At 47.4% G+C, this 24,846-nt stretch overlaps 1 protein-coding gene across 3 annotated transcripts in view; it reads right to left on the bottom strand.

Moving 5' to 3' along the window:
- The window catches only part of adarb1a (adenosine deaminase RNA specific B1a), a 75,327-nt gene that overhangs the window by 2,944 nt on the left and 47,537 nt on the right, over positions 1-24,846 (bottom strand). For 2 of the 3 annotated variants that reach the window (XM_062528216.1, XM_062528217.1), the window contains exons 3-11: positions 20,677-20,703; positions 12,930-13,004; positions 8,780-9,735; positions 6,563-6,677; positions 6,113-6,281; positions 4,850-5,001; positions 4,390-4,558; positions 2,805-2,986; positions 157-335 (exon numbers count right to left, since the gene is read on the bottom strand). In XM_062528216.1, the coding sequence (XP_062384200.1) occupies positions 157-335; positions 2,805-2,986; positions 4,390-4,558; positions 4,850-5,001; positions 6,113-6,281; positions 6,563-6,677; positions 8,780-9,735; positions 12,930-13,004; positions 20,677-20,686 (2,007 nt within the window). In that variant the 5' untranslated portion in view covers positions 20,687-20,703. The remainder of the gene's footprint in view (positions 1-156; positions 336-2,804; positions 2,987-4,389; positions 4,559-4,849; positions 5,002-6,112; positions 6,282-6,562; positions 6,678-8,779; positions 9,736-12,929; positions 13,005-20,676; positions 20,704-24,846) is intronic. The other variant, XM_062528218.1, reaches the window with a different exon arrangement.

The raw sequence follows: 24,846 nt of genomic DNA, 5'->3' as shown, positions 1-24,846 counted from the left end.
TTTGTTTGCTTTGGATAAACATCTGCTAATCAAAATGTAACCTTAGTATTTTACTACTACAGTAATACTAGTCATTTAGTATACAGACCCTTCAGGTGGCCATATTCACACTTCTATGGGAGCAAGTGAGTGAGTTCTAGAGTGAGCCAAACCCACCTTGCTGTGCAGGCGAACCCAGCGGCAGTAGAAGGCGTGCTTGCAGAGACGGGAGGGTCTGCCGAGGTCGTCCTTGCCCGTCGTGGCGTTGATCACCTCCAGTGCTTGGTCCCCTACCGCCCAGTTGACGCTGAAGTTGGGCGCCTTTCCAGGCTGCCGCGCCTCAGCATTGCTTATGCCTGTGGACAGTCAGACAGAGTCAGGATGCATCTAAAAAAATAAATTTCTAAAAAAAAAAAAAATGCTATTTGTTTCAAAAAGTCAAACTTTCATATAATCTAGATTCATTACACATAAAGTGAAATATTTTTAAACTTTTTTTGTTCTAATCTTGATTATTCTATTCTTGATGATTGCGGTTTACAACTCAATTCAGAATCTCAAAATACAAAATAAAAAATGCATAACACTGAAATGTCAACCTGAGATGAGATCTGCTCAGCTAATGAAGTCAAAACACCAGCAATGGTTTCCTGAGCCTTTAATCTCTGTCTCTTTTGACATGCACTTGCACTGTATGTAGGCCTACAGCAAACGTAACTGGCGGGCTACACCAGACACACAATTTGCTTTATACTCCACAAACGGAGTGCTTCAGTTGCACACAGTGTAGCCCGACTGTAAAGTATAATAATGTGAATAGGATTTAGCAGAGCCGTTCATTCAAAACTAAACAAACTCACAACATTCGGTTCTAAACCTGGCTTCTATACAGTACAGCACTCTAGATACACACAGAAATATATCATATAATTCCCCAGCACTATTGTACTATATTCCTGTACTTACTGCACACATCACGTTGTGGCTGTATTACCACATTGGCTTTGTTCATCACTCCCTATCTATTTCTAATTTAATGAGAATGGAGTGACCTAATATCTGAAAAACTGCATCATCCCCGTATTTCTTATTTCTTGTAGTTTCAACGTCTTATTTCCCTTCCCACATTTGACAATGAAGACAAGAGTGAGAAACTGCAATGTCGGTTCTTCTCCTTTTCGAACAGCGTAAGTCCAATTTGCAGATGACAGCTTTGCCTTTGCCTACACACAATTACCCTCTGGCGTCAAATTACCAAGACAAACACACTGCAGACTTTGTCCCTTATCCATCATAAGTTTGCCTCTCTCTCGCGGGCATGTCATTCGGTCTCATTAGGTGCCGGATGTAGCCTGAAATGTGCTGAGGGTCCTCTGTGTGGGGCCCACAGCGTCTCCCACAGCCACGCTGCTAACGTGGCCCATTAGAGAGGACAGGAGACCGGACACGACAGAGGGAGGGGAGGCCCTGGGATGAAGGGAGGGGTTTGATATTTTATTCTTTCGTTTCTTCCTCAGGGCAGGGAGAGAGAAGGAGAGAGTGCTGCACACACACACACACACACACACACACACACACACACACACACACACACACACAGGATGCAACAAGATGATGTAATGGTCCACAGGATGGAGAGGGAAACTGGAGAGGGAAGATGGATAGCAGGCAGGGGGGTGATTCTGGTTCTCCTTTGGGAAGGGGAGAAGGAGCGAGAGCTGTGAGTGTGAGTGCAGCTATGAGTGTGAGTGCAGATGCTGGTGATGTATGGCGCGCGGGCTGGCCACAGTAGCTGAGGCACTTTGTTCTCTGCAGGCCCAATTACTCCGGGCCCAGTGTGAAGAGGAGTCAGTCAGCATAGAACTAATGAGTCGGGAAGGAGAGGAGAGAAGAGGGGACGAGGGGACGAGGGGAGGAGATGAGGGGAGGGGAGGAGAGGAGAGGAGAGGAGAGGAGAGGAGAGGAGAGGAGAGGAGAGGAGAGGAGAGGAGGGGAGGCAAGCGCCGACTGGCCCAGCAGACCGGACCAGAGCCTGGGAGCTGAGGAGGGCCTGACAGACAAACCATAAAACACATGCTGCCCACACAAGCCAAACCTGCATGGAGAACCAGCAGGAAAAACACCTGACTGGAGATGTTCTGCTGCAGGCCAACGAACAGCAGTAAGTAAGTATATATCAACCTGTAAATGTTGGAGCTTTAGGTGCTGTGTCCACCAATCGCGGTTTTTACGCTGAGAGCGGGCTCAACCTCCTTTTCTCGGCGCTTCAAGAAGTGTTTATTGTTGCTATGTTACCAAAACCAGAGACGGTTTATAGCGAGAAGTGACATTGACGAGCCCGGCGCTGTTCTAAAAGTTGAACAGAATTCAACTTTGAGCGCTCTGAGCGCTGCGATAAAAAAACGGTCAGCGCCGAGAGCTTTTTTCCGCCCGAGGGCGCTCAGCGCTGTGAACGCCGAGCTACATAAACTTTATATTGAAAATCGAGACAGAGACAGAGCTCACCATCGTCTGTGATACGGACCATTTGAGATATCTGCCCTGCATTCAGTCCTCTGCATAAGCTGCACTCCTTAGCCTTATCAAGAGGAATGTGGGTGCAGATGGGATAGGATCCTCACAACGTACCCAGGGTCAGTATACAGTATAGAAGCTGCTACTGACTACTCACTGCAGCTAGAAAACCAGTGTGTGCGTGTGTGTGTGTGTGTGTGTGTTGATCCTCACCACTCAGGAGGGGTTTGTTGAGGGTGTGTGTTGTGTGTGTTGTGTTGTGTGTGTGTGTGTGTGTGTGTGTGTGTGTGTGTGTGTGTGTTGATCCTCACCACTCAGTAGGGGTTTGTTGAGGGTGAAGGACTCGGGCAGGTCCTCCATCTCGGCGATGCGCTGGTACATGGCGCGGGACAGGTGGTCGGCGTGGTACAGGCTGCCCAGGATGATGCTGGAGAAGTAGATGGGCTCCATGAAGTAGCTCATCAGAGAGCCCTGGATCCCCACCACGTTCCACCTGCAGGGCCACACAATACAACACGCCGTTCGGGAATGACAAGCTTTTCTACTTTAAGAGGCATGGAACCAAAAGCGGAAATATTTTGTATATTGTGTGATTACTGTTGATGTGCTTCACACACACACACACACACACACACACACACACACACACACATACACACACACACACTCACACACACACACACACACACACACACACACACACAAGCAAATAAACACGTAAGACCCTTCACCCATGTGCCTACACACAGGACCTTAATGACCCAGGGTAATAATTTCAACCCGCTTTCTGAGCCCTCGAGACGTTCTCTGTCTTTCTTCTCCTCGATATGAGAAGAATGCCAAATCTGCGTGCCGGCACCCAGCCGTAATAATTCTGGGCCAAATCAGGCACAGCTTCATCGCTCGCTCTCCCTACACATTCGCCCACCTCCACATGGAGAGCGTAAAGTGATTGCTCACATTATTAGTTTGATTTGCTCCTGATCCCCTCCCCCCCACCCCACTTCCATCCCGTTTGTAAGTATTTACAGGTTGAAGGGAATCACAGCAGGACAAGCGCATTTGTGGAGCATAATCAAACAGCCGTAATCAGGCACGACAACGGCAGAGCTGGCGGAGCGAGAGCGAGGGAGGGGCGGAGGGGAGTGGGTGTAGCTGCTCACGCCGCCACCTCCTCCAGTCTATACAGAGAGAGGGTGAGATGGAGTACACAGAGGGTCTCCTGGGTCACAAAATCAGATGCATTTCAACCGCTCCCCCCAGGCAAGCTGGCTAACTGCACCATTAACAAAGGGCTGAGCCGCAGGCAGGCTTTCAGAATGTGCTGCCATACCTGACCTGACTGGGGCAGGAGGTCTTGGGGGTTGATTTTTCAAAGAGAGAGTGGCAAAGCTTAACTCAACCCAAGTTCACTAAGTTCATAGTTTTTTTTTTCCAACAAAGCATCATTGACACGTATGGTGAGTATAAGAAATTGCTGAAACTGACTGGAGTGCATTCACTCTGTCTTGAGTCTCCCCAAAAAAGCAGAACTAATGTGTTGTTTTAAATGGGGGCTTCTGTACATCCAAATGACCAGTAAATAAAAAAATAAGAACAAATAAAACAGACTAGAGCACAATAATTCAACTTTACTTAATCGACTTTACTTAGTCTTTACTAGTGCAACAACTAACATTTCAATACCACTGTGTCTCCTGTGACGTGTGGAGTATCCCACTTTAACCTGATCGGTATGCCTGTTTGGTGTGCTTTGTTTCCTGAATGTCTAACACCTGTATGTTGAAATGCTCTAATTCGATGGTAAGACTGGCCCACTCAAGGATGACAGCAGATACACATTATACAGATAAAGACGCAGCGATCTGCTCTGTCAGGTGAAAGGTGTGCAGGTACCTGGCGATCTTGTCGCTGCAGGACATGGTGAGCAGCCTCTCGCCTTGCAGCACGCCGTCCCACGTCTGGATGGTGTTGCTGGACCGCACCGGGATCGTCCCCTCGCCAGACTCGATCTTCGTCCGCAGCTGCCCGCGAGCCTTCCTGTTTGGATGCCTGTCGCCTTGATCTGTGGGGAAATAACAGTTACGTCAGGCTAATTTTTCACAGGAGAGAGTAAGGCAGAGACTACAATGCCTACATCCATATGTTGTACTGTATGTTGTTTTGTTGGTGGATCTGTCTGTTTGATACTTGCAAACACTGTTTGTTTACACTGCAGCTACTGTGTTTCAGGGTCAATAAAAAATGTTGTATCTGTATCTCTTCAATCTGCTGAAATAGTAAACGCTCCTAACTCACAGTCCAGGTATTGTCCTGCCTGTCTCTATAACAATTAGCCGCAGTTCATACGGCGTACCTTCAACGCTGGCCTCGTGCGGTGAGAAGATGCGGGCGTCTCCGCAGGGCGACGTGCTGATGTAGAGGTGAAACTGGACGTTGTCCTTCAGCCGGTAGCCGTGCTTCTCGCAGCGAGTGAAGACCGACGTCTGCTGCTCCTCACGGCTGCTGCTGCGGATTAAAACACAGAGGACACATTAGCTTAGTTTAGCTTAGCCTAGCTTAAGGTGACAACACCACACCAACACCAAAAAACAACAAAATACAAAATAAAAAAATAGCCATCAGGTGACCCTCACCCAGAGGCGGACATTCAGAAAGTAAAAGTCACCCTTCACACAACTACTGAATTTCTGAATATGAGCCAAATGATCCAAATTATCATGTTAAAGGGCCTAGATCTGCCTTGCATAAGCAATTGTACCATAGCCCACATCGGACCTTCATTTTGAAGCTAAGCTATGTGAGCGAACGCACACAGATGAATGGATGTGATTACAACATCCTCCTTCCACCTCACCGAGCACTGAAGGTGATATGGATTTATTTTCCAACCTCCTTGAAAAGTGGTATAATAGATTCAAATGAGGTTGGTAATTAAAAATGGGAAGACCTTATTAGTGTTGCAGATAGAGAAACCCTGTTCACAGCTGATTAGGAGGCCTGTGATGAGCTGCACTAGACTGTCACTCATCTTGTCACTCCATCTTTATTCAGCTCTGCGCCTCTCCAAACAAGCCGTGTCCCATCAATTAGCACTGCCACCATCACAGCACACACAGTCATATCAGCACGTCTGAGAACGGCCTCGAAATAAATATCACTTGTGATTCATTTTAGTTTACTCTCTCCCTCACACACACACACACATTCTCTTTCTCACTCTCTCGATCCTTCTACCTTTTTCACACACACATCATTTTACTTGGTGTCTCTCCCTTTTCTCTCTGGCTCTTACACATTATATCTTGCCCTTTTTTGATCAATTTGTTAAACTTTTCTCTATTCTTATTTAGCATATTACTAGCTGAAGAATTCTACACAGTGGGGTCTACCAAACAGTCTGTTTGTTGTTGATGCATTCACACATGTTCTCTCCAAGCCATCTGTTTCACACACTGCACTCTCCCTGTCAGAGCTGAATGTGAGCAAGGCCAGTCACCCCCGGGTAAGAGGTTAATAGGATGACATGATGACTGGGAAGCCTGGACATGCCTTTGTGCCAGCCTGCCTGACACACACACACACACACACACACACACACACACACACACACACACACCTGAGAAAGAGCTCCAGTTGGCCGTAGAGGAAGCGCACCAGGGAGCGGCGGGCCACAATCTCAGCATGGCAGTCGTTGAGCGCCAGACCACGGTCACTCATGTACTCGCCGTTTATGCACTTGGTACCCGTGGAGACACAGATCACCTGGGCCTCCTTGACGTCCGTGCCTGATCACCAAAGTTAAAGGATGCATTAAGAATGTGTGTGTGGGTGTGTGTGTGTGTGTGTGTGGGTGCGTGTGTGTGTGTGTGTGTGTGTGTGTGTGTGTGTGTGTATTCTTTCCATGGACATCTCTGTACACACTAGATCACATTTTTTTTAAGGATTCACTTTTAAATTCAATCTGGCTCTCTGAAAATGGAAAAGGACAGTTTGAAAAAGACAATCGTTTTTGTCTCTTTTAAAAAAATAATAGTACATGCCTTAATGTAAATCTAGACATGTGTACCTGTTGTCATGACAACGCCAGCAAGGACTTTCCGTCGGGCGTGCGGTGAAGTGAAGTTTTCCGTCAGCTCGCTGAATTTGTCCACAATGAGACGGCAGACTGCATCTGCAAGAACCTGAGACAGCCACACTGGCAACCTTTAGAACTTTCTGAAAGTTATTCAACTGTCTGACCAATGACATTGTCTGTCTGTACAGTATATTGTGCAATGTTTATATTGTACAATATGTTGCATATTTTTGCACAGTTAAAGAGTCACCAACTGCCAGATCCCAATTCCTTGTGTGTGCAAACATACTTGGCCATTAAAGCACGCTTCCGTTTCTTCACCAGCAAAAAAGAGAAACCCACTCAGCACACCACACACATCATCCATCTCTTTGCAGAATTAGTACTGGTATGATTACTTCAGTAATAACAAGGGGACATCTCTGGAGTAAGGTGGACATAAAGCATCAACCCCCACCCCCAACACCCCCACACACCCACACACACACACACACACACACACACACACACACACACACACACACACACACACACACACACACACACACCCACACACACACACACCTCTGCAAAATAAGCATTAGTATGATTACTTCAATAATAAAAAGGGAACATCTCTGAAGTAAAGAAAATGGGAAATTGATTAACAGTCATATGATGAGAGTGCAAATTAATAAATCAGACAGCTGTTGTCTGTCTCTTATGCCGTTTAATGAAGCAGGAATAATAAGAGAGCCATGGTCAATCACAACATGGCACAACACTCTGCTCTGCAGAGGTGGAGTTCAAATTCACCTACAGACGGGGAAAAAGCTGCAGGGTTTTTGATTGACTCGCACAGTTTTATTCAGAGTCCCACTCCCTTGGCCTTTTACGCTGTTCCATCTCCACACGTAAAGCTCTCGTTCGGTACCTGGTGATGGATCCTCTGCCACTTTCATCCGACTCTGTTTGCCCAGAGCTTAAGTCTCTGTCGGAGCGCTAACGGTGGCATATTAAAAAGGGCAGGTATCTGTCGACAGGAGGTAAATAGAAGGAGTGGAACAGCTTAGACAGCGCTGGAGAGCCAACTCCTCGGGGAACCGGAAAAGTTTGGGGGTCGCGACGGCCACGGCTACAGCGCGGCAGCGCATGCGACGCAGGTTTGTCTATTGACTCATTTGCTTTTAACTAACGCACGAAGAGGCGGACGCAGCTCGCGTCGCGCGGAATCAATCCCTCTTGTTTGAGAAGCATTCATGATGCCGATGTTAATTAAGATTAGCCTACTCTGAGCCGTCACTATCACTAAAGGAGGGGAGGGATTACAGACGAGGGATTAAACAATGAGTAAATAGGTGTCACGTCACAGGAACAAAACAGCCAGGAGGATCCAACGCCTGGGGTTACGCTTTCAAATACCACCCCCTACCCATCTCCACTTACACTCCACTCTAACTACAGTACCATCTCACTTTCTGTTAGCTGCCGTTAAAGGTCTGGAGTAAGGATAGCCAGGTGCTGTGGAGGAACACATATCAAGTGACCAATGTTATCTGATGACCAAAGTCTAAGACTAAAGGTAAACGCTAACCTGTACATGACCTGGGATAGGCTCTCAGCCTACATCCATATTGGACATTATGGAATCCTGGACATATAACAGCTTTTGAGGCGTGTCATATCACCACAATATCTAGCTTATACCTGTAAATGAAAAGTGGTAGTATGAGTGCATACCTGTGGCAGATGGAAATACCTGTAGATCATTTCTAACAGATTCCATTAAATGCTAGCAGTTGTCGAGGGATACCTGTGTCAGCTAGAGCTGCCGAAATGATACGAATGCTTTTAAGATGTGGGACTGGGGCAGGTAGAGCTAGAGCATTTCACACAGCTACCTGTAAATGCAAGCAGAGACGTGTGTGTGTGTGTGTGTGTGTGTGTGTGTGTGTGTGTGTGAGAGAGAGAGAGAGCCTATTTGCGACAGGTGGAATTAGATCCTGCAGTACAGTCATATTCTAACTGCTGCCTGTAAATGCAATGGTGTTGTGTAGGAGTGCACGTGTGGCAGGTGGAAAGGTGGAAATGTTGTGAATGTAAAAGAGTCTCGTAAAAGAGATGTGTGAGTGAGTGTGGCTGGTTGAACTGATACCTGTAAATGGCAGCAGAGGTGTGTGTGTGTGTGATGCCAGCAGAGGTGTGTGTGTGTGAGAGAGCGTACTGTACCTGTGGCAGGTGTAGCTGCAGGCCCTCTCTGGGGATGGGCTGGCGGGAGGGCGTCTGGTCCAGCTGCATGTTGAAGAGTCCAGAGAGGGCGGCCTGGGCAGCGCGGGCCTTTGCCAGCTTCTTGTTGCGCCCGGAGCCCTCGAACGTCTGCGTGTCCACCGTCACCGCCATCACGAAGTTCTTGGCGTGGCTCTCGCCGCTCTCCGACACAAACTCGTACTTGAGGCCGGGCCGCAGCTCGTTGAGGATCATCACCGGGTTCTTGCCGCTCGTGGACGTGGTGAACGTGGCCACCGGGAGCACGGGCTGCGCCAGCGAGGTGCTGCACGGCGTCACGGGCACCGGGTAGTCGCCGAGCGACACCAGCGAGCCGTTGCCGTTGGTGCCCAGGTAGAAGGTCTCCTCGGGCGGCGCGGGGTTCTCGAAGCCGTTGAAGAGCATGTCGGGGAAGTCGGCCTGGCTGTCGGACGTGAAGTCGGTGTTGACGGTCAGCGTGCGGCCCATGGCCAGGTGCGCCTCGGACGCGTTGGGGAACTGCACGAAGGAGCGCAGCGCCTTCTCGGCCGCGTTCAGCTTGGCCTTCTTCTTGGTGGGGCCCGAGCCCTCGAAGAGCTGCCCGTTGACCTCCACGGTCATGACGAAGACCGGCGCGTGCACAGGGCCCGTCTGGGAGTGCAGCTTGTACTGCAGGCCCGGCTTGATCTCGTTCAGCTGCATCAGCGCGTTCTTGGGCAGCACGGGCCCCGGAGTTTTCTTACGCCGCTTGGGCCGGAACTTTCCGCCGTGCGTGTGCCCATTGTTGCCCTCTTCCAGAGGGCGCTTGCGGCCGCCACCCCCACCGCCGCCTCCGCCACCACCTGCACTCCCGTTGGGGGTCTGCACACCCTCGCCCGGCCCCTCCTTGGAGGAGAGGTTGTCCAGGTTGCGGTTTTCCTTAACGTCTGTGCTGCTCGAACCTGCGGTGCCCAGAAAGAGTAACTCACAACGCCCTCGTTGCAGGATCTTGTAAATGCAAAATTTATCAATTCCTTTATCTTTCTTTGTAACTGAGATGAGGTGGTGTGAGTTCCTTTATTAACAATTCACACTTTTCATAAGGCTGCAGCCTCAGACAAGTCCTAACCACTTTCTTCCTTTTATCAATACAGTTTGAATGAGATGACTTTAATCATTTACATCTATTCAATTTACGGTTATTTCATATCCTGCTGATAACAATTCCAGTCTGTGTCTAATATTGCACTGGTAGTAGTAATTTCCTACAACTGAGTTGGCTTCAGCCTTATAAAGCACTAAAAGAAAATCGTACTATACACTATATGTACAGTGAAAACTTTTGCCATTATAGTGAGGAGACTATGAGCCAGCGCTTTATTCTCATCACACACACACACACACACACACACACACACACACACACACACACACACACACACATAGAGCAGCAGCAGCAGTTTACAAAGGTCAGTGTCAGAGGAACTTTCTTGTGATCATCATAGTTTTGATGATTTGTGCACTTTTCTGAACACTAACAATGAGGCCAGAAGGAACACACAACACCCCTGTCAGTTGACAAAGCTGATGGAACGCTGTGTAAATTTTCATTTATAACATCCTCCAGCAAAAGCTCGATAGGTTACTCCTTTCGGCGCTCAGAAAACCAGAGAGCCTCGCGACATTGAGGGAAGAAGGGAGAGGGAGGTTAGTGCAGGGCTGGGGACGGGGAGTTTAGGTGTGTGTGTGTGTGTGCTTGTTTGTGTGTGTGTGTGTGTGTGTGTGTGTGTGTGTGTGAGGGGGAAGGTGGAGTCAGTAGCCGTGAGAGAGGAAGAGAGATCCTGCAAAAACAGAAGAAAGAGCACAAGAAGAAACAGGAAAAGAACAGCACGGAGGTCATTACAGTACAAACAGTGGCACCATGGTCTTTTTGGAATACAACCGTCTTCCCGAGGGATACTATACTCTTCACATGAAAAAGAAAAAAAATCAAAAGACAAAAAACGATAACGATGTGTGCAGTCAGAAATATCCAATCCCATTGTTGAGTGAAGAGCAGCAAGAGCACAAAGGCCTTTAACACTGTTTGAAGCAAGCCCAAGAACTGACCACTCTAATACTAACACCAACAGTAGCCATAACGCTAACAGCATAAAGATGGTCACTCCAAAAAACCTGACCCACTAGCTCTTTTCAACAGTTCTGACATTTTGGCCATTTGTCCTGCTAGGGAACGTCCCGAAGTGAGCCTCTAATCACCATCAGTAGGACCCCCAGCTGAGGCACTGCCAGCTTAGCCCGCTGCTGAGAGTAGCTTCTGAGACACTAACGCTAGTCATCACAGGGAGAGTGTGAAATGGGATCTGTTTGATGGCTCTGGGGAAGGCTCGCTGCAAACCGACGGTGGAAAAAAAAGATGAACGTGTCCGCCTAACGCGTCGCGTCACATCAACATAACATCCACAGCCACAATGCCACTTTCAGCGAGTCTGACAGAACGTTCCAGTTGTTCATGCTTGGAAACTAGCTTTGCCATTCAGATTCCGATTTTTCTGTTGTTGTTCGTGGGGAACACTTTTTCCCCCCTTTTTAACTTTTTTTTACCATCCCAACATAAAATTCCATCACATCCAATTTCTTGCTAGATCGCCTGCCTTGCTTAAAAGGAAGCCTCTGTTGTTCAGTTTCCCCAATCACTCGGAGTGATACCAGAGATGTGGGGGCTTTGAAGTGTGACAGCACCATTGGAGTTGGTCTGCTTCCCGAAAAACTGCCAATGACAGGAAAAATGGAAGCGTAAATGTGGTTTGTTGTTTATCAAAAAGTAGTTCATAAGATTTTTCATTGTATCTCAAAAAGCTACTTCCAAAAAACATCTAGTTTTTCACACTTTGCTGAAGTCTGTCTTTGGCAAATTGAACATAATGTGACGCTCCTGGTAACAGGTACATAGTGCACCAGTTTCAAAAAGTGAAAGTAATAAACTTAACTTTCTTTTGGTTGAAAACCTGGCTCTGTTTAAGGGAGGGCTTAAACTCCCCTAAAAACAAACACTAATCAATGTGTCTATGAGTGCATAGAAAGTTACCCCGCGTAAATTGAAGGGATTTGGTGTCTGCCAGACCAGTTTGGGTTTTCATGAGAGAAAAGGTCAAGCCGCCAGACACCCCCAAAAAGCGCAGGAGATGGCCCCCCTTCACCTCAGCTGAGTGAGGGATTACTCTCTGATCCGTCCTCGTAAGCCTGCAGAAAAATCGCTGGATGACCAAAGTGCTCTCAAAAAGAAAAGTGGACAAACAAAACGCGGAAAAAATGTTTTGGCCTCATGGGGGAGGGGGGTCTACCATAGACGGATGGCTTAACATTGTCCTTTTTGTTCAGATGTCTATTTATCTCTCCAATGGCACTTTGACACTAACAGCAAAACTCATACTTAAAACTTCTACATAAAGCACGTTAAGAATATATATAACATATAACTAGAACCTATAACAGTGTTTATCACGGCATGTAAACAGAGGTATGGAGATACCACACCTACACTCAGAGAAGAGCTCCTGCTCAGGGCAGCCATTTTGAAGTTAAACTACACTTTGAAGTTAAACTACACTGGCAAACGCTTTTATCCAAAACGACACAGACTGAATAGCGAGTTCAGGAATCATCCCCGGGCTGACCAATTATCAAGCGGTGCCATTACCACTACTCCACCACGCTCAAATTATGGGACAGCAACTTCCGTAGTCTACAAATGATACAACCTGCTCAATGTGGCAGAGGTGGCGGTCGCCATATCAAAATTATTTTGAAAATGTTATTTTAAAGTAAAAAAATCTTTAGGGCTGCAGCTGCTTTAAAACTACAGCTGGGAGAGCTTGTGTAAAATTTATTTGGGCCTTGAACTGAAGTCATATCCTGAGGAGAATGTATATTCTACTCTGCTACAATGCAAGTGTCTTTGGTGTGCTGTGATATTTGTTGCATACTTCATAGAGGTAAGGTGCAACTAGCAGAAGAGAGAAAGGCAAAGAGAGGGAAAAAGAGAGAGTGAAAGAGATAGAGAGAAAGTGAGAGCGTGAAAAAGCACGCAAGAGAGAAAGAGGGGATACAGAGGAAGAGAGAGAGGGATATACTGGAGGGGGTAGATGAGACTCACTCATGTTCTCCTCTTCATCCATGTCCATGCTGAGCAACTTCTGCTGCCCTCTGGACTGCCTGACTCCAGCTCTGCCTGTACACACACACACACACACACACACACACACACACACACACACACACACACCACAAATAAAGAGAGACAGATGTCTGTTTTAGCATTGACTCTGCTAATTTTGACACCAGCTTGAGACGCTTCAGACTACTCAAAACCTCCACACAAGCGTTATGCCTTAAAGTTACACACAGAGATGAGGTGAACACACAAACACACACACACACACACACACACACACACACACACACACACACACACACACACACACACACACACACACACACACACACACACACACACACACACACACACACACGTATTAGTAACTGAGACGTTTTCTCATTACTTACACACTCTACAGAATGCATTTAGTGCACATATACGTCTTACAGGGCCATAATCACCAACCCAGGCACCCAGACTGAGCAAAAAAAGACAGGCAGCTCCCGCTTCTGTGTTAAGCCCAAAGTAAATCAACTTCCTCTCTCTCACTATATTTCTCTCTCTCCATCTCTCTTTCTTGCTCCCCCCTTCTCTCTCTCTCTCTCTCTCTCTGCTGTAGTGCTGTACTCTAATCTGGGCCCTGCTGACGGGCAGAGTTGGGGATGGCGGGGGCAGTCTATTGTGACATTAATATCCATTCCATTACCGCTCATCTGCAGTCACTGGCTGGGAACGAGGGAGCTGAGGATAGGAAGAGAGGAAGAGAGGAGGAGGAGGAGGAGAACGAGAAACATGCTGCTCCATTTCCACAAGCCAGTGGCTTTGGCTCAGAGATGCCATCATAGGTGGATAACCACCAGTTAAATATGCTAGCCACAGCACTAAACTTTAATGGTACTTCAATATGCTATAGCCACACAGCAATGAAATGTAGGCTACTCAATGATAAACAAGCTAGCCATAGCAATAAGCTCTAAATTATTTTGTTGGTGTCATTTTCTAAGTTTAAGTCTCATGCCTTTTGTATGTTGAAAGTGTCCGAGGGCTAGTCTGAACCGAGACATTAGCACATAAATATTCATGTTGGCCTGACCTATGATGCTGGTTGTGAGGCATTAAATCCTCTGAGCCTCTGACTCGTCTCCGCATAATATCTGTCATCCACAGACATATATGTTGCAAATATACACTTGCTCAAATACAAGTGGATTAGCAAAAGAGTGCTGTAAAATATGGCTATCGCTATCTGTGCTAATGCTACTGGACTAACTGCCTGCTAAAAAGAAAACGGACAACAGTGGGGACGAGTAGAGATGAAGAGAAGAGACGAAACCCATTCTTGTCAGTGTAATATGGAACAAAATAATACTGAGTTGCTGAGTTTACAAGTATTTTCCCGCTGCTGCATATTATTTGTGTTTGCGAGCGAAGATGCTGGCAGCAGATGCTATTAGCGTCTGCTGAATCAGCTCGTCTCGCTCTGACTCTCACTCTCGCTATGTCTCACACGCCACACTCTTGAAAAATGCGGCAAAATCAATCAGGGCAACAAATGAGTGACGACAAGTACCATAACTTCCCATCTATTAACCAAGATTTTATACATTGATTTTGCATTGATGTTAATACACGGGATCGAGCTGTGCATGGGAATGCATTTCTTTTCTCCTTATTTTAGATTAAAGAATCTGATTCTGATTCAGTGGGCTATAATTGGGCACTGGCATTGGTACAGCATTACATCATTCATCTGGAATGAAATAGTGCAGTTTGATACGAGAACTAGATCATGTGTATATACAGTATGAGTTAGCAGATGTCGTATACGGCCAAATATTATGACAGACAAAATAATGTATGGCTATTATCAGTAATTGTCATGACAGCTGATGCAATGCTTGATACTGGTACAGTCTGTAGACTGTCCTACAGAACTCTCTATGGCAATATGATATCTCGACACCACTAGATATTAATGACTAGAGAATATCTGAATATGACCATTCAAATATTATTCCAACTAACTTTAAAATACATGTTTACATATGATTCCTGGTGCTACTTGTAGTAAGAGTATGGCTTGGAGGACTGACTCTGAGCAGCACGTCTGAAATTGTTGGTCTCAAGTAAGTTTCCACAATTTGTTCAAAATGGAGAAAAACATCCAGTAGTTGTCTCATTACACCATCATCCTCAACAACACAACCTGAAGCTGAGAGATTAACAAAGAAAAAACGATGAAGAGAAATGAATAAATTCTTGAGGACTAAAATGTAAGTCGTTTTAGTTGTGATGTTTGCTTTCATCTCCCTCGCATGTCTCTCTCCACCTCTCTCTCTCTGTCGGTCTGTCACCTGTGTTTAGAGATTGTGCAGGAAAAACAGCACGTCTTGGAGGAGAAGCCAGGACGTTCGCACAACTTCACCAGGTGAGGAACAGCAAGCTGATGGAAAAAGCAATTCCATTTTCACCTGCAGACGAGGTATTAGGGGCTGCGCCTGTATACTCCTACCTTAAGAAACAGGGCGAGCCTTTTGAAAAGCAGCTGCACATCAGTCACTAAGTAGATTTGTAGCAGCGCTCAAGCTGAAGATATAGGTCATACCGGGAGCGGAAGGAGATGTATCGCTACCTTGCACCTTGTAACCACATTACGAGAGCAATTTCCAAAAAAGTCCGCTTTCCATTTTAGCGTCGAAAATGAAATGAAAGGGTGGAATACGCTGCAAATCAAAGCCGCGGCTTTGTTCGCCAGAGATTATGTTAACGGCTATGCCTCAACCACTTAACTTCCTGAAAAGGCCGTCCGTCGAAGACAGCGACAGACGGAATAAAACCTCGCCACCCACATGTCTCGGCGAGGCATGGGAGCCGGAGAGGTGTCTGCCATCGAAGACGGCCACTCTCAACACAGACGACGAGTGAGAAAAACAACACAAGGCTGCTTCACGACGGAAAAACACAAGTCAGCACAGGTTTGGCGCAGATATGTCAACATTCACGTCCCAATTAAGCTCTCCTCAACTCTGACAGGTTTTTTTTTGGATGTGCAAGAACACAACCCAGAAACAAGAAAACAAAACTGCAACGCTGCTTTTCAAAAGTCTGAGGTGGAATAAAAAGAGACGCTGATCTAAATGTTTCCTGGTGAATAACAGAGGTGCAGCAGAAAGGCTCCTGAGCTTGGTGGCTCTGACATGGCCAATGACTCCCATCTAGTGCAAAATAGACCTTTTCCTGTTATTTGTCACCAAATGCCTCCCTATGGATAATGATCCAGAATCGATGTGTCCTCTACTAAAATGCCACAGGGCCAGAGTACTGAGTAGGGGAAGATAGCCCTGGAGGATGAGGGCGACTAACAGGACGGCTAACAGGGCTCTAACCGGCAACACACTTATGATTGCACTGTGGACAGGGATACACACAGACACACACGCACACACACACACACATACACACAGACACACACACACACACACACACACGTTATGATGAGTGTTCCCTGATTGGTCGGTAATGCCTCTGTTCACTGCCATTTTCCTCTCTCTCTATTTTTTTCTCTCTTCCTCCCATAAGCTCAGATTCACACACACAACACTCACACATTTACAGAGTTAGAGTTTCTTGCCCAGTCTTTCTTTCTTTATTTCTTTTTTCTTTCTTTCCTTCTTTCAGACCCTGCTGGCATCCCTGTTCTTCATATTCCTGTATCCATTCTCATCTCTCTCTCTCTCTCTCTCTCTCTGTCTATCCGCAAACATCCATCCACCTGCAGCTCATGTCGGCTGCATTAGCATGTGTCATCCCACACGGCCCCAAACAAGCACACAAACAGATAAATAAACAGACAGTGGGCAGGAGTGGAGGAGAGCAAGACAGAAGGATGCTCTCAGAGCTAGACAGTGAGGCCAAAGGCCAGATACAACTCCCTCTCTCGGGGACAGGGGTCAGTGCCAAGCCCACCCTCACCACGCTGGCATCAGACAGCGACAGGCACTCGACACGGCGGGTGGCACATGGCTGTTGCCAATGCCCGCGGCTAGCTCACCTCGACGCTAACGGCAGCATGACCCCACTCATTACGGGGCACGGCGCTGGCTGCCCTCCCGGAATGGGACCTTAAGGTCGCGACGAAAATGACAGGGAGCGCTGCTCCCGGTTTCGTCTAAAACGCTGCTAATTGCCCAACGGTTGGTTTTGAAACGAGAGAAAGAGAGTGTAACTTTTTTTTTTTATTAAGTGTCGCGCCGGTGTCTGCAGAAAAGTGGACAGGCTGAGATGTTTCAGCACTAGGTGTCAGCCGGGGTCACCTGTTAGGAGGATGCGTGTCACCCATGAGAGGCTGATGAAGAGTCATTTTAGAACCAATTTCAATCAGCCATCATGGCCTGAAACGAACATGTTACTGAATGCTCTGGTTTCACTTTCAATAACTCATAACAACATTTGCACAGAGATTTTGGTGCAAGGTGTGGTACTGTAGCACCATAACCGAGAGATAGAACTGATCTCCTGTACAGTTAGTGGTTGTTGGGTTACTGTGAGTAATCTGCATCTATGTGCTGGTCCACTGGTGGGCATTTGGGTTTCTGTGTGTCTTGTTCCCTTCGCCACAGACAGCTCTCAGCATGTGTGTGTGTGTGTGTGCTTGTGTTTCAGTATGTGCGTATGTGTGCATGCGCCTGGATTTATATCTGTGTGTTGCGGTATCATGGACAGCAGCCCTCGTCTGTGCCACACTGGGTCCCGTGCTGCCCTGTCTGCCCCCTGCCAGCGCTGCACATGATGGGCAGTTATGGGGAGGCACCTGCTGCTATGATCTGCCCATTCCTCAGCCACACGGCTCCTCTGTCTGGAGGATGCCACTAGCAGCACCACGGGGCACAGGCTGAACCATGCAGCATCTCCTTCTCTTTCCCTCTTCTCATCTCTCTCTCGCTCTCTCTCTCTCTCTCTCTCTCTCTCTCTGCTGAATTATGCGGGATTTTGCCTCTCAGAGCACAGTCAGATGATTATATACAGTGTTATATTTATATATTATTGATATAATGTGTATATCAATAATATATATATATTCTCAATTTATGAAGCTAATATACTTGTAGTCCTTCTCTCTCTTGTCTACTGTATGTCCTAGTACTTCCTCTATCTCTGTGATTCATTTTTGTTCTCTCTCTCCATCTTCCCCTCTCTATGTCCTCCCCTCTCTTCTCACTGTCTTTCTGAATCTCTGTCTTTTCCACAAAAAAACCCTTCACTTCAAGGACCCTATTAGCCAGGCATGGGTGGGTGGGTCATCGTGCCTACAGAGGCCATGGAGGACCAAACAGCGCCGTGGGCAATCAGCTCTGTTTTGCGAGGGTTAGTGTGTGTGGAGACAGTCTGTAATGTGAGCTTGAATGACCCAGACGCACAACATAAAATATGATAGCATATGATAACAGACACAAATGCAGGAGCACACCTACACACACCAATGTACATTTAAGACACAAACACCCACACTGTCTGCGCAAATACACACACAATATAAAATGCATATGATAACAGACACAAATGCAGGTGTACAGCTGCACACACCCATGTACATTTAAGACACAAACACCCACACTGTCTACACAAACACACACACACACACACACACACACACACACACACACACACACACACACACACACACACACACACACACACACGTCTGTTGCAACGCATGAGAAGCTCTCAGCCACACCACCCTGATCTACAGTTAAACAGACAAATGGATCATCTTCATGCCTGCTTGGTTACGTGAAGGCTGACCAATAGCTGACATGTAGGTGTGTGTGTGTGTGTGTGTGTGTGTGTGTGTGTGTGTGTGTGTGTGTGTGTGTAGATAACACACAGCTCCAGGTGGATTTCTCTGCTACAGGGCCTCTGTCTCCGTCATGCGTGAGCTGAGCTGTGAAGGGGAAATGTTAAATCCGTCTCACCCATACCCTATACACACACACACACACACACACACACACACACACACACACACACACACACACACACACACACACACACACACACACACACACACACACACACACACACACACACACACACACACACAGCAACAATGTGTGCGCACTACTACCCTATACGCACTACAGTGTCTGCAGCTGTAAGCCTACACACAGCTATATGGAAACACACAGAAATTCGCTCCCACACACAGAAATATTCTGTGCTATATTTTTTTCCTAGCTGAAAGAAGTTTCTTAGACAGCTGTCCAAACGTGCGTCCCAAATGGTCTGTCATAATGTAATGAAGACGTGCACAGAGTAGCCGGTAATGAGTGCTGTCTCTGTTAGGCACAGGAAGACCACTCTGCCGGGGTGACATGGCCGGCTTCATTAGCAGTCCCTGATCTCTTGGAGGATTGGCCCATCACAACACATCAGCATTCACTCACTGGGATCATGGAGCAAAGGCTCTGCATAGAGAGCCCATCAAGGCATGACCAACACACCGCCGAACCAAATGGGACAACTTCATCTTCGGCTAATCAGAGAGAGCTGGAGTGAAATTTTGGGGTCGGGTCTCTCTTTCTCTCTTTCTGTATATCTGTCTCTCTGTTGCTCTCAGTCTCTCTCTCTCTCTGTCCCTCTCTCTCTCTCTCTCACCTCATCTCTCTCTATGTCATGTTAAAGCCCTATGCGACTGTGACACGTGTCTCTACCGTGAGTCTCAGTAATCGCCTCTGTCCTCTCCTCTCTCTAGCCCTCTCTCCTCCTTCTCTCTCCTCTTCTCTTCACTCCTCTCCTTTCCTCTCCTCCTCTCTCCACCCCTCTTTTCTCCCTCTCTTCACCCCTCTCTCCACCCCTCTCTCCTCCACTCCTCTACTCTTTCCGTCTCTCGACTGAGACCCACAAGCGTCTTTGCCAACAATGTTATCAGCTCTGCGGCCTGACTCCGCTCCACCACCCCTATTGTGCCAACCCTGACAAGGAGGAGAAGGGGAGGGGGGATGTGGGGGGTGCAGTCAGAATCAGGCTACACTTCCAGATAATGGAGGCAGCAATTAGCAGGGAGGTCTGAGAAATGTCACCCGCCGCCCATATCTGTGTTCTATGAGTCGCACTGGAGACAGACAGGGGAGGGGAAGGAGGGGCAAGATGCTGAGAGGGAGAGGCATAGGCACACACACACACACAAACACACACACACACACACACACACACACACACACACACACACACACACACACACACACACACACACACACACACACACACACACACACACACACACACACACACACACACACACACACACACGCAGGACTGATAGGTCATATCCATGCTGAGCTATGTGTGTGGCTGGGCAGATGACAACATTGATGATTTATTCATTGATTCACTGGCCTCACAGAGATGAACAGAAAGGTTGCTAGAGGATTAGTCCATGAAAAAAGAAAAGAAAAACAAACTACGATATAGCAATAACACAAATCCTAAACTATAAAAGGTGTTCACACCCCAGGAGTTTTTGGCGGTTTCAGACTGGTGTGTGTAACTGCGAGTCTGCCACAAGATTTCATTTCAATCCAAAAATCCTTCAATTTCACTACCAGTTACTTTATTTTATGTGTACATAAACAACTGAATTTTGCATGCATTAATAGAAGATGGAGGTATGCCCATACAAAATGAGCTGCTGCAGAGTTAGACAACAGCTATGGCAAAAATACAGAAGTGTAAGCACCCTACATACCTTCGGTCATTGCTTTGATGTTGACACCTAAAGAGAGAGAAGAGAAAGAGAATATTATTATTATTATTGCTGGAGTATAATAATAATATTTCTTTTCCTCTCACTGCCCTGTGAAAAAGGAAGGAGTTGAATTTCTGTGGGCCTGTTTCCTGTCACCTCTAATTCACAAGAAACACTGAAAATGAACCAACGATTATATTAATCATAGACAAACATGAGTCACTTGAGAGTCATTTGCTGAGGGGGAGGTACTTTCTCAAAAAACAACAACAACAACAACAACAATAAAAACAATCCATGACATTTACTGGTGAAATATGACCACAATGACAATCCCATAACACAGAATATTCTCAAAGACACATGAATGAAAACCACAGAGATGAATCACAGCTCTGAGCGTAGCACTAAAAGCTGCCCGCTCACAACAGAACTTCTCTCAGAACCTGAGCCCTCATTCTGTCAGCCACTAACAAGCCCCCGACAACAGAACACAACCAAGAGCTGGGCCAAGAGAGGCAGAGATAGAGCATTCAGGGAGGATATAGAAAGAAAGAGAAAGCGAGAGGGGGATAGAGAGAGAGAGAGAGAGTAGAAAGAGGACATTGATGAATGGCCGGTGGTGGTCACTAAGCTGCAGGTGTGTGGACCACAGGAGCCACAGGGGGTGCGTCTCAAACCCAACTGTCAGCGCACTCCTAAGGAGTCTAAAGCAGATGGATCGATCCAAGGAGCCTTATGCAGACGCCAGGACAAGTAACAAGCCTCCTGGCGTTAAAAACACAAGGCTCCAGGGACAGAAAGAGGGTCTACTTTGACACTTTCCATTTTCTCCATTTACCGTTGGAAATGTGACAATGTGTACGGCTTTACATGGGCCCTAGCGAACGTAAGCTCCACACCCACATCATGCTGGGCAAAGTGAGATAGAGAAGACAGGGGTCTGAGCAGGCAGGAAGCGAGGGGTGGGGAGTAGAGGATGGGGGGGTGGGAGGAGGTCAGAGAGCCAGCCACAGGAGAGGACTCTAGTTCTATATCTCAACGCTCCACCTGTGCCTTCACGCGCTGGACACTTCACACACGACGTCACCGAGGCAGAGTTTAAGAAAGTGTTTGTTGTTTGACAAAGATAAGCCCGCAAGCCAGCCTGGCTGGAGAGGAAGGCGGAAGGGGGAGAGTCAATCGAGGGGGTGGAGGTGGTGGTGGGGGGTTGGGGTGGGGTGGGGTCTGTAAGGAAAGGTTGGGACAGTTTGTGGCGGTTTGCGGAGGAATGCTCCAGCCGTTTCTCGCTCATCCACAACCACACTGCGGCGTTAAGTCTCCTCTTCCCCTCTCCCTCTCTCCCTCCCTCTCTCCGTCACCCTCCACATTTCCTGAGCGCAGCCTTGCCCACCCTGCAGGAGATGGAGCCTAGTGAACCTCACACAGAGATAAACAACCTGCCCATACCTCCCCTCATAGCCTCCACCAACTCCACCTCCACCACCACCACCACTCCAGAACCACTCCACACCTCAGACTGATTCAACGCTGATTGAACTTGAACTTGAGTTCACTGGCACTTGAGTTCTTGGATTCAATAAAAAGTTTGCAAAAACATTTTAACTTGGTGTGTACTTACAGACGATATAAACCATGGACAAGGACAAGGTTACCTACAAACACCTCTTACTTGAAAAAGATTTTGAAAAAAAAAAAAAAAGTTTTGCATATACCTGGTGATGTTGGCTAATTGTTTCACTTTACACTTTGCCCATAATTTAAATGTGGGCCTTAACTATTCACCAAGAGCATCAACATAAAATACTTCTGACAATGCAATGTGTGGATTCCGATTTAAGATTCACATAGAGACCTCTGAGGCAGGTCAGTGATGCCTCTGGCTCTCTCCAACGCAGATGCTCTTTATTCAATTCAAGGACGTTTAGAGCCTGTCACCCTCTTTCCCTCTCTCTCTCTCTCCCCCCTTCCCTCTTTCTCTCTCCATTTCAGGCGGACCTGGAAAATCTTCATGACAGCTCCAATTTATGATGTGGACCCGCGGGGATCTTCAGAGGGCACAGAGACGCAGTAGCGATTCAGCACGCTAATCATTGGCCGTCATCACCGCGACCTGCCCCTTCTCCTCACAACACCCCCAACCTACACACACACACACACACACACACACACACACACACACACACACACACACACACACACACACACACACACACACACACACACACACACACACACACACACACACACACACACACACACACACACACACACCTCACTCTCCCCTAGGTACTGCCTTCATCTCCTCCTGGTAACCCCACTCTCCCAGCCCCACCACCATCACCAGAATTAACCCTTCCCTCCTCTCAATCAATTCACCTCACTCCAGGAGTTGCACCTTCCAGGGGTGATCTAAATCTCCTGTGGGGCGTGTTAAATCTCTGCATAGGGAACTGCATTGAGTCATGTCCCCCATCCCTCCTGAGCACAGCATCCATCTCCAGGTGATCATCTCCTTTGGTGTCAGCTCCGGCTTCCCTCCACCCATCTCCTCCATCACTGTTGGATGGCGTCCCTGCTCCTCTTGGACATAAACGTCTCTTTTGTTGGCCCAGGTAGCCGCTTCCTATAATTATAAGTGTCTTGCCTGGGCATTGCTCTACTGTGCCCAGTCCTGTGCCCTGGTCTTAGGCTGGCACAGACAGAGAATATGAACATGAATGTGAAGTGCAACTAAGATGAACTAGCTGATTTTAAACAGTCTAAACCAACCCTCTAGCTTTGTGAGTTCAAGGTAGTAGAGTTGATTAATATAAGGCATGGAGCATATTGCCCATAGGATGGCAGATTTCCTATTGTTTGCTATGGTGCAACAGCCGAACAGTTGGAGTGGCAGCGTTAAACTACTGTAGCATCAACCAATAGGAGTGTTGAACTTGGTTGGCAAGCATAGTCTGGTCATGTAACTTAGGAACGAGATAAAACTTCTGAATTATTATGGTCTGGGTGTTGCATTACAACACTTCACCTCTGCTTTGTTATTTCCAATGTGATCCCGGCCTAAGAGGATGAGAACAGTATTGAACCTACAACTTTCCAGCCTACTGCATGCCAGCCCAGCTCCTCAGTGATTATGCTACCATACCACTATATGCCCTGTGGTGAATGGTGTCCTTCTCAAGTTTGTGTGTGGTTTTTAAGACCATGATCTGCCATTGATATAACAATGCCAATAGCCATCCAAGCAGGAACTGTATAGTCCTATCAGGTCTAATCCAGAAAGGTGGCTGGTGCCTACCCACCAAGTTCAACATAAAGCTAGAAGTGTCCACATCACACAGATTTAGATAATATTGTTTTTAGTAAGCTTTTTCTTAAACAAATAAAAAAAAAACAACAGTGGATCAATGTTTCATCAAAGTGATGATTCAAGAATTGTTTGTGTGCAGAATAACGCTCTGAGACTGAATTGATTTCTGCTGTATCCCCGCTCCTGATCTGGCCGGGCTGGGCCGCTGGCAGATCTCCATCGGATCAGGACGCCGTCCGGCCGGCTGACCGTCCGGCTGTCCGTCCGGCTCGGCTGGCCAAACATCAGCAGCTATCTGGGAATCAAATCCCCCCAGCTGCTAATCTTCACACAAGGCCTCCTGTTTTTATCTAAAGCACACCGTCTGCAAAGAGCAGGAGAGGGGGAAAGAGAGAGAGAGAGAGAGAGAGAGAGAGAAAGAGAGTGAAAGAGAGAGAGAGCGAGAGCTGATCTGATCTTCCATAGCCCCCCTCCCCACCCCCTTCTTGTTCTTTCTCTCTCTCTCTCTCTCTCTCTCTCTATCCCACACTCTCTCCTGGGCATCCTGCCTACTCTCCTCTCCTCTCCTCTCATCTCCTCTCCTCTCCTTGTTGGGCCAGACTGGCACAAACCCATTCGGAATCAGATCCATTTTAGCGCTATCTCTTCTGGAGGTGACGGCCAGCCGTGCCCCCCACCCCCCCTCCGTGCCCTGATCCCCCACCCTCCACCTCAGCCCCCACTCCAGCACCACTCCCACTCCTGACAAATGAACCTGGAGCTGCTGTGTCCAGCAGGGCTCAGTGCTGCCTGTGGGGGAAGATAATCCAGGTATCGCACCAGCTCCGTAACACAGGCTCCACTATACCATTAAGCAAGAC

Source organism: Sardina pilchardus, chromosome 23 (genome assembly GCF_963854185.1).
Source record: "Sardina pilchardus chromosome 23, fSarPil1.1, whole genome shotgun sequence".
NCBI lineage: Eukaryota > Metazoa > Chordata > Actinopteri > Clupeiformes > Clupeidae > Sardina > Sardina pilchardus.
The sequence above is the reverse complement of the archived record's forward strand: the minus strand, read 5'-3'. Positions and strand labels throughout refer to the sequence as shown.